The 12,161-nt window shown below is 41.9% G+C and overlaps 1 protein-coding gene across 1 annotated transcript; it reads left to right on the top strand.

Moving 5' to 3' along the window:
• The first annotated feature begins 6,386 nt into the window (after window positions 1-6,386).
• Window positions 6,387-12,092, top strand: LOC113022742 (neuronal vesicle trafficking-associated protein 1). Its single transcript, XM_026168480.1, has 5 exons — window positions 6,387-6,654; window positions 6,964-7,117; window positions 7,386-7,502; window positions 8,982-9,092; window positions 10,747-12,092. Exons 2-5 carry the CDS (start codon window positions 6,989-6,991, stop codon window positions 10,945-10,947), a joined length of 558 nt encoding a protein of 185 aa, XP_026024265.1. The 5' UTR covers window positions 6,387-6,654; window positions 6,964-6,988; the 3' UTR covers window positions 10,948-12,092.
• Window positions 12,093-12,161: the final 69 nt, after the last annotated feature.

The raw sequence follows: 12,161 nt of genomic DNA, 5'->3' as shown, positions 1-12,161 counted from the left end.
TGGTATATGTAAACATAAAAAAATCACATGAAGAGAGCAGAGGTGGGGATGTGGGGGGTTAAATATCCACAGGTCATCCATCTTGATCTTTTCAGCCAAGAGGAAATAAACCTCATTCCAGCCACATTCCAGCAGCTGGAGCCAGCTCTTACTGTTATACTCCTTTTTATATCTGCACTCTTTGATACTCAAACATCTTAACAGAGCAGGAACTTGTGTAGAACTAAAGCATACAGCCTCTAACTGTGTATTTGAATAAGAACTGTCTGTGTATGTGACGCCATCCAGCTCAGTTTAAATATCCAGGTTAAAACCTCTGTGCTCCACGCTGAAAGGAAATTCCAACAGCACTGCAGCTTTCTCATGGCAAGTGACTCACTCAAAGCCACTGATGAATGTCTTCCACCCGTGGCCTTTCCTGCTTGGAAAAGGCCCCTCTGGGTGTGTCTCCCTGTGACCTCATCTTCCCAGAAAATTCTCCAGAAACTTCAGCAGCACATGATGTAGCCCCTGTGCAAGACACCAGCAATAACAAACCAGTCTGTCTCTAGAAGAGTCTCACTTGGCTTATCACGTCATCTCTTACGGTGGTGTGTCTGTGCCTTAGTCTGCTCAGTCAATCAGAGCATCACTGTCTGTGCGTAAATGTGTGAGTGTGTGAAGGCAAGCGTCCTGTTTACTGCTGGCTGTGACAGTTTGAACAAACAAAACAGTCAATCTTAACCTAATTGTCCTTGCCAACATTGTTTGCCTTTAAATCTTTGTGCCTAATTCCTCCTCTAAGGCGACTAAATGTCATGTGTGCAAGCTTTCACCAACCTGTCAGTTACAGCCTTCACAGGAGAAGCACTAATGAGCAGAGCTACTTTACAGCCCCACAAACTACAAAACCGCCGGGTCAACAGGAGAGGGGAATTATAGATTTGTGAAAAGAGGCTTTGTATTCATGCAAAAAAAAGAAAAGAAAAAGACAATAGTGCTCACATGGCAGCAGAACGAAACAGACACGACACATTCAAAGAGTCATCTGACACACTGTCCAAAAAGTAGCTGATCAGTACCAGAAAACACACTGTTAACAAAAGCAAGCATGTAAACTACACAGACCACTTACTTACATGAATAACGGTGCACCTGACTGGCAGGAGAAAAAGAACTGTTCAAAAGCTCTCAGTTTTTAAATAATACCTCAAATCTCTGTTGACTGACAAGCTGTGGCAGATCTGCTGCGAGGTTTAAGTCCTTCACCGAGCCGTGGATGTAGAAATCCCTGGTCAAAGATTAAAGTCCTGTGTTCAGAACAGCTGCTGGAGTTGCCGCTCTCAGAGTGGAAATTCTTGTTCGCTCTGCGTGGTGGTGATCAGTCCATGTGGCTGGATGGGAAATGGGAAATAAACTTTCTGGGCAAGGAGCCAAGAGCAGGGTTTTAAAGACACAGCCGTAGCAGTGCTATATGAGGCTGAGTCACACTTTACAGTACACTACAGCCGAGCGGAAACACTGCTTTTAAACCACTCTGTGATAACTTTAGATCATTTTAAAAGTTCATATTCTTAGCTAGATTATGATAACACTTAACTGATCTCTTTATGATTAAAGTACAGACCCAAAATATATAACACAGTTGCTTCTTATTTCTTGTAAATTTAGACTACAATAAGTAGTTTCTTATATAATCTGGTGCTTAGAACTAAGTTTTTGTTATTTTTGGAAAAAGTAGAAACTCGTTTGCTAGTCCGTTATTGTTTTTATCTCACTCAGAAAATCACATGAAGATAAAAAAGTGTGAATAAAAAAAGAAAACTTGTTTATTTATTGACCTAATTTCATTGATTTCTTTAGCGCAGTGATTGCTTAAGAAATCAGTGAGCTGGTGTCTCCCTCTAGTGTTCATTCGCGAGAAGGCATCTGCAACAAAGTGGCGTGTTCAGCAAAAACTACAGCAGACCCTTTACAGTTGGAAATCAGTAAATAAACGCTTGCCTCATTCATATATGATGGAGTTTATTATGTCATTTCATTATGTGCTACTTTGCGTTTCTGCCAGTCAGAGCTTTTAAAGGAAATCAGCATCCATACAAGCCTGCTGAGTTTTCAACTGTGCTGGTAATCTCTGCGGAGAACCTTCCTGGAAAGGCAAAAACGACTTCTCTGCTGAGGCATTAAAAACTTGAACAACACAGCTGCACTGCACTGTGCACTTGCAGGCCTAGGGCTTAATAAACAAAAAACAACATCTTAAAAAATATGAAATGTTTTGATGTTTTCAAAATTGATTTCTTCAGTCTCAGCTGACTGCGGGTTTTCCCAACTTTATAAAAAGTACATTTGACTGAAACTAGCACCACTGTTGAACAATGGCCTGTAAGGTCAGTTTCAGGATCATTAATATGCATTAATATGCAAATTGTGATGAACATTGATCAGTGACTATTGATCAATGACCAATAATAGGTGAATTATTTGAATGTATAGCATACAACCCATAGCAAACCCATGTTACTGCCTGTAGTACTGACCCTTGTATGTGAATTATATGAAATGAAGACACAGTTCCAACATCAAACACACTTGGTTGGTGCTGAGAGTTGTCCTGTTGCTGAGGTTGGGGTCATCCTGTAATCTCTTATGAACTACCTCCACTGCTTCAGTGACTGAAACACAAGTGAAGAGAGATGTAACATCGTACGAGACCATTATTTCATCAGCCTCCATAATGACATCTTTCACCTTCTCAACAAAATCCAAGGTGTTCTGGATGTGGTGTTTAGAGCTGCCTACCAGCGTGTTGAGGTTGAAGACAGAACTTTTAGATGTTATAGGTGACTGAATTGATCATACAGACAATTGGTCTTAAAGATACACCCTGTTTATATATCTGCGGTGAACCATACACACTTAGTGTAGCTTCCCCTGGGTATATCCTGTGGTATGAGGTCTGGTAAATGCATTGTCTTTGATCTTGTTTCAGGGGCTCACAAGTATTTTTGTCACTGAGCAGTGAAACATGCAGTGAAACGCTCCTTGAAGGCTCGATGATCCCCAAGGACAACATTAAGTCAACTTACTTCTTTAGAGATGCCAAAAGACATTCAGGAATCCTGTAACTCAGACGCCTTCCCATGGCTCCCTCTTTAATGACAGAGTTGTCATTCAGCAATACCTGTTCTACCCGGATTCACTTGATATACTTCAGAGTTCCACTCACCCTTCACCTGAAGCTGTTTATCCTCTGGCAGATGGCTAAGGTCACAGTTTGCCACAGCAGCAGAATGTAAGTATTGCTCCCCTTCCTCTGCACCCCTTCCTTCAAAAGGTTTATATGCAGAACCCTGCTGGAGCTGGAGTGTAGACATCCAGTAAGTAGTGGAACCCAGTTTCTTCTGAACCTTAAAGGGTCCTTGCCACTTAGCCAGTAGCTTATTGTTGTTAGTAAGGAGGCGCACCAACACTTTTTGTCCAGGACTAAGGGACCTCTGCCGGGCTGATCAGTCATACCAGAACTTATGCTTCTGCAGGATTTTGGTCGTGTTCGACTGGACACTCATTTTCTGAAGTCACTCCCTCATCTGCACAACATAGTAAACAATGTTAACAGATTCCAACTTTGCCTCGTCTTCCTCCCAAATGTTTCTTAAGAAGGTTAGAGGTCCTGAAACTCATAACCATACAAGAGTTCAAACAGAGAGAAACCAGTGGAGGCTTGTGGTACTTCCTGTAGGCAAAGAGAAGATAAGGAAGCCCTTCCATTCTCATCTACCACCTTTCGAAGCATCTGCTTTAGAGTCTGATTAAACTGCTCCATTAGTCCATCAGTCAGAGGGTTTTATGAAGTGGTCCTCAGGCTTTTAATACCCAGCAGCTTGTACGCCTGACATAAAGTTAGTTCTCTGGTCGGTCAGTGTTTCCCATGGAAACCCTACACTTGAGAAGAGCTGTACAAGCCATTGATTTTGCCTTGATGGATTTCAGTGGGAAAACCTCAGGATATTTGGTGGGATGGGATGCCAATAATGAGCAGTGGTGAGAGTGGAGCTTTGGAAGGAACTTCGAAGGATATCATTTGGCACTGAGGGCAGCTCTGGTCATCTTTGCCAGACCAGAAAAAAATGTTGTTTAAAGCGAGCTGTGGTTTTGTGTTTTCACAGTCTGTCCAGTAAGGGAGCAGAAACCAGTGTGAATACATGTCGGCAGCCGACATGTATTCACACTGTGCAAATGAAAGTGCCAGCAGGAGCACTGGAGGGGCAACAAGACAACCTCCAAAAATTAAAAGTGTTGCAGGTGGTGACCACAGACCACTGTTTTCTGTTTATCCCTCCTGACTGAATTTTCTCTAGTATCGCTTTTTGTTAGTATTCTTGTCACTAATGGTAGCATCAGATGGCACCTGCAGCCCATTCAGGTTGCACCGGAAGTCCAGCTTCTCCAGGATAGGACATACTATCCTGCCATACCAAACTGTCAGAGTCCATAAGGTTTCCATGAGGGCCTGACGTGGATCTCTGCTCACAGACCAGCAATATGCAGCTTGAGTGGGATTCACCAGAATCCTCTTTACAAATGAGAGCATGTTCACAAAAAGCACATGTAATTTGACAGTGGGTCATGGATGCTTCAGAGAGTCATATCCATGGAGAATCACACAGACCTTTGTATATTTCAGTCCTCACAACTGTTATGCAGGGGGGTGTGGAATAAGGAAAATATTTTACTGCTACTCATACTCATCATATTACCATTGCATTAATTAACTTTGCATTAAGTCATTACCATTGCATTAATCAAATTAATCATCATTTCATTAAAACATTTAGTGAAACTGTTGGCATTACATTAACATTTTTATTACAAGTGCAGCTATGACCATTTTATACACATTGCATTTTGTGCTTATTAAAGAGTTGGAGCTCAGTCAGTTAATTGGAGGTTGTAAGCCTCGTTCGGCGCGATATCCGGACGATCTATTGTGCAAGTGACTTGAAGCTATAGAAGGTTAAAACTGCATACATGCCTACAAAACACATATAATACATATAATCTAGAAACAGGCTTGAGTGAAGGCCTGAATGTATTCAGCTTCTTGTTGCATTTGAGTTTGCTTAGTAACAGGTGACAGAAGATGGGCCAAAGAGGAGGATAAGTCCCTGGGGATCTTCAGGGCCATATTTGGATGAAGATGCTAGAGAGGGGGAATTTCGGTGTCTGCGTTTATCTCTTAAAATGATCATTGTCTGTAAAAGATGCAAATTATGTTTTTAAGATACAAATTACGTTCTTGTAAAACACGAGAAGGGGCGTTATAAAAGCAATCTGAAGTGTATTTTTGGGCGGAGATCTACATCTGATGTTTTGCAGTGTACATCTTCCCACGCGTGTGTTCAATAAACTCATCTGTTTGATTGCATCCTTCTGGGCCTCTAGTATTTTGTTTTGGTTCTCAACATCGGGACAGGGGCAAGAGGGGTGGCATGATGATACAATACATAGCTTTAAGTTGTTTTTGTGGACATTTTGTTGACTTTATTTATACACAGGGGATTTTCACATAGTTCACTGAAGAGGTATGCGCCACCCTGCCTAGACCTCTTGGCCCTCCTTCGCACCTCCATGTAAAATTTTCTAAATCTGCCACTGACTCCCACAGCATACCAGAACCAGATCAAACCCAGCACAGTTTAAGGGTTTTTTTTATACCCATAAGGAAGCAGAACCTCACTGAGCCCCTGAAACTGTGGTGATCACCTGGAAGAACCAGCAGAGTGCCATATAGCTTGCAGTGTGTGTGTGTGTGTGTGTGTGTGTGTGTGTGTGTGTGTGTGTGTGTGTGTGTTTCAAATCTCAAAAACAGATGAGCTCATTGTCATCCTGTCCTTAAACCCATTACTCACGCGGTAGCCAGGCAACAAGCTACTGGATACAATAAAGAAACATGCTAGCTTCAGTCCAGGATTTTTATAGGGTGGCGGCATAATAAGGATCTAGAATAAACCAAGTCTAATAAAAAATATTATGACCAAGGTTCGTGTAATTGTGGATCGCGTGTTGCTTGTTAATAGACACAGGGTGTATCTATAAGGTGTCTTTTTCTCATTGATCCACATGTTTCGGTGTGTAAGCTTCATGTTGAGAACCTTTGATATTAAAATCCAAACAACTAATCACCAATAAATGAATAATAAAAAGGATGAAGTAGCATCTAAGTTTGTTCCTCCCTTTCAAATATCTTATGTACATATACTACCACTACAGCAAACTTAAATGTGGATGCCCATAAACAAGCGCTCTTTTCTTTCACTTGGATCGCCTTATGATTGGGCAAAGTGACATTTCATCCTAACTGTAAATCTTACTGTAGTTGGAGAGCAGAGGGTTTACAGCCGCTGGTCGGAGTGGGTTCCTGCGTGTGTGTGTGTGTGTGTGTGTATGGATGGATGTAATGAGGACGTTACATCACTTGCAGTGCAGCCAGACACCAGCAGCAGCATCCAGCTCGGAGGTAACGCGGCGCACAAACCCAGCTGGCCATATTGTGCACCAGCTCCCCGCAAATCGGCTGCGTCACACCTCAAGAAGGCACAAAGCAGTACTGCAGGAATAAAACCACTACACTGCGAGAGGCTCACGGATCAACCCCCTGTATCGCTTGAGCTGGTAAGTGCTTGGATGCATTAACGCGTATTTCTGTGTATATTTTCCCCATTCACGGTGATGCATCAGCCCGAGCTTTGCTTGTCCTCTCCTGCGCTTTTGTGCTCAACGGGTTTTCTCGTGGCCCACAAAACGCCCCACATCGTGCACATTACACTGATTGGATTGCATTGTTGTGAGAGAAACAAAAACATAATGCACAATTCCTGGAATATTTATGCAATCTTGTGGGGTAGAGGACGATGGATAATGCTTTTCCTTTAGGTTTAATGAGTGCTTGTTTTTTTTGTTTTTGCTTTTTGACCCCCTCAGGTTGGCGTTTTTCCGTGCAGGGAAAATGGTTAAACTGGGCAATAATTTCAGCGAGAAAACCAACGGGAAGGTGGTTTCTGAAGACGGGTTTGACACCATCCCTCTTATAACACCATTAGATGCCAGTCAGCTGCAGTTCCCCCCACCGGATAAGGTATGCTTTTTGATTTACCAAAATGTCCATTGATATTTGTGATTCAAAGTGAGGGAACCAGCGCGTTTAGTGGTATTGCCATCACTCTAATTAGGGGGGGGGGGGGGGGGGGGGTAACCAGTCTTACACATCTCTCCAGTATTACACATCACTTCAGTCATATTGCTTATAACTGTATCACTTGCATTAAAAATAAACATGCCGATTTTACCAGTCATGTTTTTTTTTCTTCTTCTCATGAAGCGGCTGTGTTTTATTTTCCTGCCAGGTGGTGGTGAAGACAAAGGCAGATTATGATGGTGAGAGCAAAAAGGGAAAGCTACGATCTCCCAAAATCGCAGAGTTCTCAATAAGCATCATTGAAGGCGTTTCTGAGCGACTCAAAGTAAGAATAACGGAGCTGCTACAATCTGTGTTTCATGCATCATCCATTTCCCAGTATACTCCCACACATGCACATCCCTGAGAGCAGACATGTGTCTGCCTGCTGCTCAGGACATTTTTCATCCCCCCTCCAATCATAATATTTCCTCCCCAGCACAGCTCATACCTTTTGGCTCCTTCATTCAGCCCTCTTTCGCCTCCCTGTCCTCCCTTGTTGCCTGTAATCTTGGCCGGCTATACAGAGAGACATAATGCTCACTGATTCACTTAACCCCGCCCTGAGACTCTCATTAATTCAGCTGCTGCCATGGTGATGGCCTCCAAATGGCAGCATCTCTCCCACCTTTTAATGCTCCTTTGATTAGATGATAGATTTTTCTGTGCACACCTATAGAATGATTGAAACGCGTGTTTTGCTTTTATAAGAAACGAATGCGTAAAAGATGCCCTTTCTCCCTATAAATCCATCTCCGCATGTCCTGTGCCCACACTGAGCGATCCTCCCTCTACATTCATAATCAACAGATGAAAAAATATCTCTGAGCAGTGCCAGGCTCTCTTTGTAGGGCTTTAATTCTCAAACATAAAGCCACCGAGGCACATCACTGCCTGAGAGAACACAGCCTACATCCTCACGTCGGTGCTTTGAAATGTTGCAGGCGGGCCTTTCATCACAGAGAGTCTCTGTAATAAGCTCCTGTTGCTCTGCTTTGTGCACGCTGCACTGTGTGCTCTGCTGTGTAACTGTCCAATTCAAGCAAACAAATAAAAAGCAAATACTGTCATTCATATCGACGCACACTGTTAAGAATCTTATCAAATCTGAGCCAAACACAGTGGGCCAAAAAAACTAAAAACAACAACCCCTCAAAGAGTTGTTGGATGTGTGGCACATTGCTCATAATATGTGAAGTCTTGTTTCTCTGCTGCAACTGTGAAATTTCACAGATACAGAACCATTTCACTGACATTGCTTTAAAATAGAAATTTTCCCTCCCTCCAAATAACTTAGCATATTCATTTATCCTGCTGCATAAAGCACACCTTTGGGGGGGGGGGGGGGGGGGGGGGGTTACATCTTGGGTAATAATGACGCGCTCACTCCCACTGCCCAGTAGCTCCAGTAGGTGTTACATAACTCCCCTGAGAGGTGGGAGCTGAACTGTACAGGTGGCCGCACAAACTGTGTTCTTGTCGAGTTAATTTATTCAGATTATTCTGTAGACCTGACTGGATGTTACTGTCACCGTTTTACTTTATGACCTTCCACATAATTGTCTACATCTTTTTTTTTCTTTTGCTTCAATATGGCAACCTTTTACTCTCGCTCAACCTTTAATATCAAAGAAGCTATTACAGGTTGCTCCAGTCTGCCCACTCGCTTCCTTTCATCAAGATGTAGGGAGTCTATTTATGGTGTCCTTTAACGGAGCTGTCTCGTAGGTCTTCTGCTGACGATGGCACTGTGCGTCTCCTTTAGGTGACCTTGCTGGTGATCTGTGCTCTGGCTTTCCTGATGTGCATAGTGTTCCTCGTGGTCTACAAGGTCTACCAGTATGAACAGCCTTGTCCTGACAGCTTTGTTTACACGGTAAGAAAAACATTTCACCGTTCATGCAGTAAAGCATTTTTGTTGCATTATTTTAAATGTCTAATTTAAATGAGGATTTAACTGATCATGAGTGCTGACACTACATTCACTGATACAATTTAAGCTGACATAAATAGAAAATGTATTTTTACCATGGATTTAAAAACAAAAAACTCTTATCTGAACTTCCTTAGATCCCCAATAAATCTACATTTTATTACCAGTGCCACCTGTTTGTGTGAAAATATGTAATTTTTGAGAGGTCAAACAGTACATTTTTCATATTACAGACAAAATGTTCAGTCAATATGCAATAAAACGCATTAAATAGCTTTGCTGAAACAGCCATGATGGTCAGCAATTCGCAATAGCTTAACATGGCTACTTTTAATAAAAAATTTCATTATTAATTTTGTTGACTGGTTTCCAGTTGTGTTCCTGTTCCAGGAGCAGTTTAGATTAGTCCTTACCTAAGGCTTTTATCGTCTCATACTGCTGGTCTGCAAAAATGACATATTCTCACAATAAAAGCTGTGGGTCTGAGGTTATCGATTATTATCTCACCACAAAGCCTTGATCCCTCTACCTACAGTGCTGGGAAAAAGTCTTGAGTCACCCTTTATTTCTTTAGATTTTGCCTCCAATACTTTTGCTTCCAGCACTTTTTCACCAACAAGGTGATTCCCATAGAGCTATTACCCAAACACCTGGCACATCGTGACATGGTGTCCTTAAGAAATCGGGAAAAAAAATCCAGCAAAAACCTGACACAGGACCAGAGAGATGAATCTGGCCCCTCAGGTGGCCTTTCTACTGTCCAGTAAAGCCTAATCAGAAATGGTCTCAGTAGAAGTGTTGCTGTCAAGAAGCCATTTTCAGGGAAGGTGAAAAGGTAGAGGTATGCCAGATTATACAAGAACTAGTCTGAAAGTCTAATTTGAAACTTGTGGTTGAAATTGCTCAATGTACAGAGGCCAGGAGAGAGGTACCACAGTGAGTTTCTGTATCTGTATCTGCCATCTGTAAAATAAGGTTGGAGGTTCATGGTTCATGGCTGTATTCCTCCAGTGATGTTGGCCATCTTGCCAAAGTTCCATCACATTTTGATCAACAATGCAATACCATCTGGAAAAAAAGGGTGACATTGATCCCAAACAAACTAATGCAGTAAAAGCATACCTGGGTATAGGAACAGAGGGAAACAATATCAGTCATGGATTGGCCTCAACATTACTGAAGCACTGTGGGGTCATCTTGTCAGGGAACAAATGAAAAGTCTGGAGAACTATTCTCGAAGACTACTTAAATAGATGACAAGAAAGCTTGACTAAGAGACTGTTTTGAAGAATAAAGGCGGTCATACCAAATATTTTGACTTTCAAGCTAATTACAACTGTATACATTCCCCCCTTATATACATGCATGTTTGCACATGTTAGAATAAATCACTGCAGCAATTTTCCAAAGCAAAATTTAAGACACAAATTGTGCCTCCAGACTTTTGCACAGCACTGTATAACTGTTTAAATGATAAGATTTAGCTTGCGTTGTTTTCTGTGCTCTTTTGCTCCAATCTATATTCTGTTGTCATCACCTATTGTGTGCACTGAATGAGTTAACTCCCAGTATGTTTAATTCTCTCTTTCTGGAGCAGCAAGGTCGCTGCATGCCAGCTGGGCTGTATGGCAACTACCCCCCTCAGGGCCCTGGGGGCCGCGGACGTCTCTTCACACTCATTAACCACTACAACATAGCCAAGCAGACCATCACTCGGTCAGTATCACCATGGGTGACCATCATGTCTGAGGAGAAGGTCACCCAGCAGGAGACGGAGACTGCCCAGAAACTGGCTTAACCAACCTGGGATCAGGTGGTGGCTTCGCCTGCTGCAGAAAAATAAATAATATGGTTGTGCCATTCAAGCAAACCTCCCAGTCCTGTGGCTTTAATGGTTAAAAATCCACTTCTCTTGGCTGAGGTGCTATGCTGCCTTGTTGATGCAGTTTGGTCAGCTGATGCTTACAGTAGGAGGAATTTCTGCAAGTGAGGCTAACAGCTGGGTGGATTTACAGGTTTGTTTGAATAGCATACACTGTTATTTATTTACACTTTGAGTGGCAAACGTGTAGAAAAAAGCCACAGAAACAAACACTGACACACACATTCACTGTCTTTGTACATACACATATGTAACAGAGCTCACTTTAGTACTCAGATTGTGAAACGACTGTGAACCATCTCGTGTCTGCGTCGCTTGTTTTATGCACGCACGACTCTTAATAACAATCAGTTTGCTTTGAATCTCTTTGTATTCCAATACATCAAGTACTGATATGAGCATGTTGGAAATCTCGAGGTTGGGCGAGTGGTAAATTTCTCATGAAGTGACAGGATATTTGCCACTGAGGCCATCTGTATGAAAATGTCTTAGTGTTATGGTATTGTGAACAAAGGCTTGACTTGGAGGAAATGTACCAGCAGAAAACATATTTTAAATTGTGCTGTACTGCTCTCTGCATATAGTGCTTTAAAAAAAACCGAGTGTTTGATCAAGTTTCTCTTTCTTTTTTTCCCCTCAAACAGACATGAATGATTGTTTCCATTCATTTGGATTCTGTGAACACAATGTGCTTTGATTTTCTGGCTACACAACACTTATTTAAGGATTACTTTACAGAGCATAACTTTTAAGCTACTGTACTGAATGTTTTTTGCATTGCTAGTGAAGACACTGTATTGCGCAATGCTTCGCATTGATTAATGTCGCCATATATGGCTATAAGCAGCCACCACAGATACTAGAGTTAGGCTGATGTAGTGGAACAATCTGACAGTAGTTGCTTGTCCTGTTGTTTCCTTTCTGTATTTGTCATTTAACTTAACTTGCCACAAATTATGTACCTTTTTCAAACAATGTAATGATTGCCATTGAAGTGCATTTGCTACATAAAAAAAATGTCAAATGAAAAACTCAAATAAAGTGCCCACATTTCACACCGACGTCTATGTGCAATCCATTTATGCAAAAGAAGATTTTTATTCATTACTTTGAGAGCAAGTCATGTCAGA

Source organism: Astatotilapia calliptera, chromosome 5, assembly GCF_900246225.1.
Source record: "Astatotilapia calliptera chromosome 5, fAstCal1.2, whole genome shotgun sequence".
In the NCBI taxonomy this organism is placed as follows: domain Eukaryota; kingdom Metazoa; phylum Chordata; class Actinopteri; order Cichliformes; family Cichlidae; genus Astatotilapia; species Astatotilapia calliptera.
The sequence above is the reverse complement of the archived record's forward strand: the minus strand, read 5'-3'. Positions and strand labels throughout refer to the sequence as shown.